Source organism: Limulus polyphemus, unplaced genomic scaffold (genome assembly GCF_000517525.1).
Source record: "Limulus polyphemus unplaced genomic scaffold, Limulus_polyphemus-2.1.2 Scaffold7777, whole genome shotgun sequence".
Taxonomy (NCBI): domain Eukaryota; kingdom Metazoa; phylum Arthropoda; class Merostomata; order Xiphosura; family Limulidae; genus Limulus; species Limulus polyphemus.
The window spans coordinates 18,986-26,661 of record NW_013673387.1 but is presented as its reverse complement, the minus strand read 5'-3'; the positions used below and the strand labels follow the sequence as shown (position 1 = coordinate 26,661).

The window sequence follows — 7,676 nt, the reverse complement described above, 5'->3', positions numbered from 1 at the left end:
AGTAAGATTTGACTGTCACTCTTGTAGGACACCCACAGCTCCAAGGTATGGAGCACCTATTTTTGGCATCAGACCATGAACACTTGGATTCACAGTCACCCCATCATCAACAGAAAATCTTTAAGAGACAATATTCAAATACTAGAATATTTGAAATTCTGTAGTTAACACATAAAGTTTGGAAACAAATAGAAAATAAAATAGCTAAAAATGGGATACAAGATAATGAACAGAGTAGATACTTCATACCAGTTTCTAGCATCTTCTGTTGAAATGTAAACATTAGATATGTGTTTTCTTTTATAATACATTTTGATTTAATCATCTGAAGGTAAAACATATTTTTATTTATTGTACATGTTACACTTTTCTGTTAAAAAAGATTGGTATTCTGTCGTCTTTTACTGTTGCTGGAAACCATGAATATTTTCATTTTATTGTACATGTTACACTTTTCTGTTAAAAAAGCTTGGTACTTTTTTAACAGAAAAGTGTAACATGTACAATAAAATGAAAATATTCATGGTTTCCAGCAACAGTGAAAGACAACAGAACTTGGTTTTCTGTTGTCTTTTACTGTTGCTGGAAACCATGAATATTTTCATTTATTGTACATGTTACACTTTTCTGTTAAAAAAAAGCTTGGTTTTCTGTTGTCTTTTACTATTGCTGGAAACCATGAATATTTCCATTTATTGTACATGTTACACTTTTCTGTTAAAAAAGCTTGGTTTTCTGTTGTTGGAAACCATGAATATTTCCATTTATTGTACATGTTACACTTTTCTGTTAAAAAAGCTTGGTTTTCTGTTGTCTTTTACTGTTGCTGGAAACCATGAATATTTTCATTTATTGTCCATATTAAGCTGTTTTGGTGAACGAGCTGGTTGAGTTGAGTGAAAAACTTGGTAATTCCTTAGACAATGCTATGACTTGCAGTCTTTGAGTTAGGTGAGATGCTTTGAAGCTTATCTGACAGCTGTATGACCAAATCTGCTACATTTTGTATAACACTTCCAATGATTATTTTCACTACATTTCATTAACAACTTAAAATACACAAACTCAACTAAATTTCGATCTCATTTTCTTTAATAGGCTGCTTTTGCTGGACAAGTGAACTATTCAATGAATCGTTATTGTAAAAGAATAGCACAATACATGCACAATTCACCAAGAGTAAATTTTACATCTGTCCAAGATACACAGTTTCAACCAAAAACAGATAACTAAATAACATCTCCAGGATACAATAAGTACTCTCTCTCTCCGTCTTTGTACGTATTTTTGGAAACTTGATCATTTTAGACAGTGTGCTTTCTATTGTTCTTCATTTGTCAAGCTCAATTTATATTAGCTTACTCTAGAAGTACTAAAAGTCAAGATCTTTTATCCTGGAAATTTTAAGTAGTTTCTATTTGAACATAAAGTAAAACACTCAAGTTAACAAGGCAAGCATGAATTAATGTTTTTTTTTTCTGAAATAAAGAAAAAGTGGAAGATTTGAGTACAAAACTTAATGAGTTACTGAAAATCCAGAGGAAAAATAAAATAAAAGAGGAACATGTTGGTCACTTGAAGTAAGTCAAGTTGAATGAGTGCAAGGTTGCAATTTATTGAAAATACGGCAACAAAAAACAAACAACCAATACCTTACTTACACACAAACCACCTTCAAATATTACACGACATTGATGGCTGAAAAGTAGCTTTGTAATCTATAATGTATCTATGGCCAGTGCAATACAATAAGACTATAACAACAGTAATAATCTCTACTTTAAGATCAACATTTTCAAAATAAGCACATTTTTAATTAAAATGCTAAAGCAACTTTTATTAATAACAGTTGCCTATCATCTACATTAAGAAGAAGAAATAAGATGGATCCGGCAACTCTGCATTCCATTGTTACCTCAAAGTTCTGGTTTTTAACAAAATAGTCCCTTACATCCTTTACTGTTAATTCCAGCAAACGGTTCTTTACTTTTCATACTATTTACCCCCCCATTAACTCCTCACCTCAAGATTTCAATAAAGGAAAATCTAGTTATATTTTATATGATGTTAAAATATGAACAGTATACACAAAATAAACTATTAACAACTGTACCACCAGTAATGAATTTGAAGCCTAATATTTTATAACACATTAGCATAGAACTTGTTCCCACCCGATACATTTTAATCTTAATTTGTCGGTCTACATCTCTCACAACGTAGCCTAACTTGAAAGCCAATATGAAGTTTTCAACTATTCCTAAGTGCACCAAAGACGTGGCTTATGGTGATACCACATTCTGTTGTTATACAATTTTTATATTACTAACTTAAGAATCTGTTCTGTATAGTTTTATGTAGTTTTGTCGGTATTCATACGAATAAGTTAAAAATAATTTGAACTAAAAGTACTATTGATCTAAAACGTTTAGTTTCTCATAATAACGTAAAACACACTGTGAAAATATGAATAGTTCTGTAAAGGTAGTGAATCTGACAAGCCACATAATTGTCTCAGTAATTAACTAAATCTCAAATACTATACACCAGACATCATACTGCACATTTTCTCTAGAATTACCAACTTGAGGGAGAAGGAATTATTCTTAAACTGAACAACAAAAACTATTAAAAACAAAAAAGTACGAGATTTCAAAAAGAAAGACTGTTTTAACCTTAAATGCAACATTATTTAATTGAACTAACATTTCAACATTTCCAGTGTAGAAGCCAGTGAAACAGTGGAAACCCTGGTGTTACCATGTTCTCAAAATAGCAACACCAGATTTACTAACATGGGATAGAAGAATGACAAACTGATAATTATTGATCTGTACCACAAGACAACAGCAACTTGTACTGTTTTATTTTCAAGGATTTATTATGTAGTGTGGATTATACATCTCAATATTAAGTTCTTAATACATAACACTAATAATGTGATTGGGTTCCTATCATAATCAAATTTGAGTATGACTATTGGTATTACTCTGGTAATGCCATTACCAGCTATAAAATTAAGCCAACTGCCACTACTATTGTGGTAAAAATATTACAGGCTCTTTTCAGTCTTAATCCTGGTATCACTGATGATTCTTACTCCAGTCACATCTCACTTCTTCCATTATTTAACTCGTGGTTACACTAGTGAATCATCAAGGCAACATTCCACTATTGTTACCATCACACATGCAACAGTGCATAGCCAGAGTAAATAAATACTGTTTTAGGACACTCTGCTACTGAAATAACTAAAAATATTACAGGTAGGGACACCAAACAAATAAGTGCTGGTTTTACTGTACCCATCTTGACAAAAGAGACTTATGTTTTTGTGAATGGATCAGATTCAGTTGTTAAACACAAGTGTGCATCGTGTACCACCAGTAAACAGAAGTTAAATTTGTAAAATGACCAATTCAAATAAACCTTAGTACACTAGGGGTGATACTACATGTTATTGACGTAATACAAGTTGCACCTACCGTATAGCCACTCTTGGTTAGGCTCTCTTTGAATCCGATCAGAGATTCAGTCCAATAATTATATTATTACTACTACTTTGTTTGTTGGTTGGATTTCATGCACACCTACTCAAGCACTAGCTGTCCCAAATTTGTAACTAATGGGCTAGAGGGAATGCAGCTAGTCATCACCAACTCTAGAACTACTCTTGGACAACTGAATAGTGGGATTTTACCATCACTCTTATAACTCATCCACAGTGCCTATGTTGAGAACCCATTTTTTTTGGCACTAATGGGACCCCAATCATGGAACTTGAATCTCCATGGCCCAGCACATGCTACTATTACATAATAATTTTTACTGTTATTCTTAGTAGAAAAAGAAAAATATTAACACTAAAAGAATATTAAAACAAAAACAGTTTTCGAGAGAAAGCACTTAACATTAAACATATTTTTAATAAAAACTTACGATATTTAAGCTAAATATTTCATATTTTCAAAGTTCCACAAAAGTCCGACATTATAGAAAAAAAATCTTCATCATACATGAACAGATAAGGGTTGTTTTTTGTTACATTGGTACAGTTAAAGGTTCCCATCGAAGATGTAAAAACACTATCCACGTCGGGATGTCACATATCATTATAAGAATGATTTGAAGATAAACAACACGTTTCATTTTTTTAAAAATGTGTACTGTTGTAGGTTATATTTACAATCCATAGTTGTTAAACCAGACAACTTGTAATACAAACTTAGTCTAAACAGTTAATAAACATGCTTAAAATCTAGGTAAATATTAAAACACTGCTAGCATGGTCGGTTCCCAAATTGGAAAGAATTTTAACAGTTGGTATTTTTTCTGTTTACATACTTCAATTGAGTATAATAAAACCCCATGAACTTTCAGCTAGCTATAATGTTAAACACTCTATACTAATTTTACATTGGTCGTATCACTATCTGTATTTGTTTGAGATAATTAAAGGAAACAAGAACAAAAAATAAATTTATAATTTCAGTCTGTGGAGATGCAAAGAAAAGACTAAGTACAAGGGTAAAGCTGTTAGCAAATCAAGATTACAAGTCAGTCGATTCCATTACTTATTTGTGGTTTTGAATGTAAAAGATTCTTGTTACAGTCAATGAATACATTTATTTATACTTTTCTATGAAATTCAAATGGAAAATTACCACCATTTTGTTAACCTTTAGGAGCCTTAATGTGGCTAAATCAAACACCTTTTTCAAACTGGCCATAAAGAAACAAACTTACATCTTTGTGTATCAAAGCTGTTTTCAAGATGTAGGATTCAAATACATGAAGTCAAGCAAGAAATACGTGTTCTTGTGACCATTTTAAATATACGATTAACACACATCACCCATGTTTTAATCTGTCTTACACACACACACATATATATATATATATATATATATAGAGAGAGAGAGAAGTATTCTATTTATATAACAAATAAACTTAGATTTTGATTTTCTTTCACTTAAAAAGTTAAACCATCCAGTTATACTTCTAATAATCAACATGTCAACAAGATATGCCACTTCATTCAAGTCTTTTCCTCAAAATACACATTTCATAAAAATAAAGAATTTGAAAAAATGTCTAAAAAAAAGAATTCAACAAAGAACCTAGGAATGCAGAAAGTATAAGTAAAAATATATCCTCACCCTAATATAAAGACACAGTTTGTTGTACATAAAACCAAACAAGAAATATAAAAAAAATTATCATTAACAACCATCAAAATAGAATTATAGTTACGTTACGAATGCCAGAATGAAACAATGTGCATTCATTGTAACTAACCACATCCCACAACTTTCAGACTAAACACAGCTGTATAAAAGAAACAACATCAACAATAAATGAACACATATAACAACAATTGTCTTGTATGAGATACAGAATCAATTACCACACATCACACCTAAGTTACCAATCCAGGTAGTCTTTCAAATGTGAACCCATCAACTGATTGTACTCCCTGCATAGAAAACAATTATTGATTCTTACATATGTGTAATATAACTGTACATGTGTCTGATTAATATATACACATCCCAACTACCAACATGCAGAAATGGGAAAGGCTTCCCTTTTTTACCAATATAAAAATACACATTTAAATACATAGCCACAGCACAAATGTGGAGAAAGAATAAAATATAAAGGATGTATTCCTGCCTTATTACCACCATTGTAAACCTTCTTCTGGTTGTTTTACAGGTTTCAGCTATCAGACATAAGAACCTAACTGTAACTAACAATTATAAATACATGTGAAAATGAGCACCCCAACAGGGGACAAAATCACCCAAATAAACAGTAGATAGCATGATGCTACCAACTGATGCATTTTGTAATTCATTCTAATTCTTCTCTGCCGTCCCCTTGGGAGTGGCCTCTGCAGACGTTGTGCTTGAAATGTTTTCATCTTTACTGCCAGCCTGGTAGTTTGCTGTTTCATTTGAGCTTCCTGTGCTGTTCATAGCTAATTTTCTCATTTGTCGGATGACAGCCGTTGCATTGTATGCTTGCTATTGTAACAAGAAAAAATAATTAGAGAATAATATAAATATAGATTTAAAAAAAATTTGAAAGAACTTATTTCTCTATTTACAAAATTCTACATCTTTGAAAAAAACAAAAATTAAATTTTTTTGTTTTGAACAAATACAATAAACTTTTTTCTTGCAGGACAATCTGACATAAATTCTGAAGTATAAGAATATACGTTTTTCATCACTTTTGAGATTATTCACTTTTTACAAGTGATGTAAGCCTCGTTTTATTTTTTCCCTCAGCAAATTTCAACCGTTACATTTAGTCCTCCTCCTCCAATATATCTGGAATAATTTTGGACTTTCTGTAATTGCACATTTTCTAAAAAAAACTAAACAAAAATGTAACGGCTTCTCTGCAGTCTTTCACTGCTATGTTTGTTTGTAATTAAGCACAAAGTTATACAATGGGCTATCTGTGCTCTGCCCACCACGGTTATCGAAACCCGGTTTCTAGCATTGTAAGTCCACAGACATACCGCTGTATCACTGGGGGCCACTGCTATGTTGTCCATCCTACCCAAAACCTTTCCAGTACAACACACATTTCACTGATGACATATATAACAAGTTTATCTGAAATGCTTTACTTAAGATTTTTGTTTAGTTTTCAATCCAGTGTAAAAATACATAAAAAACCTTAATTACCGAGTCTTGAAATAACACTGACTGGATTAAAATCATTGAGAAAAGAAGCAAGTTTGGGGGGGAGGGAGAGGAGTAACATCAAAATGAATGCTTTTAATAAAGGATAACACTGTAACATTATCTTTGATAGGAATAAAAAACAAAAATTAGCATTTACCATGTTTAATATTTCTGGGTCAACTTGGAAAAATATTAATAAAAACAAAATATTATGTTAAATTTTTCTCTGTCAACTTGCAAGAAGTTCAATGTATTTTAACAGTTTTCTTTACTTAAGGAAAATTTTCAAAATGTAATTTAATATAAGTTTTAGAAATAATTCGCAATTCTCCCCCGAATGTCAAGGAGAACTGAATTATTCACGATTCATGTATATACCAAATTAAGTGTAAGAAATCATTAATATCTGATGTTATTTCAATAACTTAACATTTATAAAAGAGGAATATACGTACCCTCCATTTTGTTTTAGCAAAGTTCTTCTTTAACTGTTCACTGACTGTTCCATGGATGTTTGTGTCCTTGGCCGTGTTTCCAGATATCCTATACACATAAACACTTTAATGCTCTTCTAAAGTTTTATGGGAATATCTCTTTTAAACCATTTCAAAAACAGTAAATGTAAAAATTATTTGTATGAGCCCTGCAAAATTTTCACTGAAAATAGTTTTGCTGTATTCTACACTCCAAGTTATTTAAACCTACACTTCATTTATATACCAGCATGTAGTAGTAGTAAACACTGCAGTTTAAACCTATATAAATGAAGTGTTGTTTACTACTACTACATGCTGGTCTGCAGTTTAAACCTACACTTCATTTATATACCAGCATGTAGTAGTAGTAAACACTGCAGTTTAAACCTACACTTCATTTATATACCAGCATGTAGTAGTAGTAAACACTGCAGTTTAAACCTACACTTCATTTATATACCAGCATGTAGTAGTAGTAAACACTGCAGTTTAAACCTAC

The 7,676-nt window shown here is 31.4% G+C and overlaps 1 protein-coding gene across 1 annotated transcript in view; it reads right to left on the bottom strand.

Moving 5' to 3' along the window:
* Window positions 1-1,074: 1,074 nt before the first annotated feature.
* LOC106474857 (calcium/calmodulin-dependent protein kinase type 1-like) overlaps window positions 1,075-7,676 on the bottom strand; it is a gene marked incomplete at its 5' end in the record, with an annotated part of 24,599 nt that continues 17,997 nt past the window's right edge. The window contains 2 exons of the mRNA XM_013935554.2: window positions 1,075-6,029; window positions 7,157-7,244. Coding sequence (XP_013791008.1) covers window positions 5,862-6,029; window positions 7,157-7,244 — 256 coding nt within the window. The remainder of the gene's footprint in view (window positions 6,030-7,156; window positions 7,245-7,676) is intronic.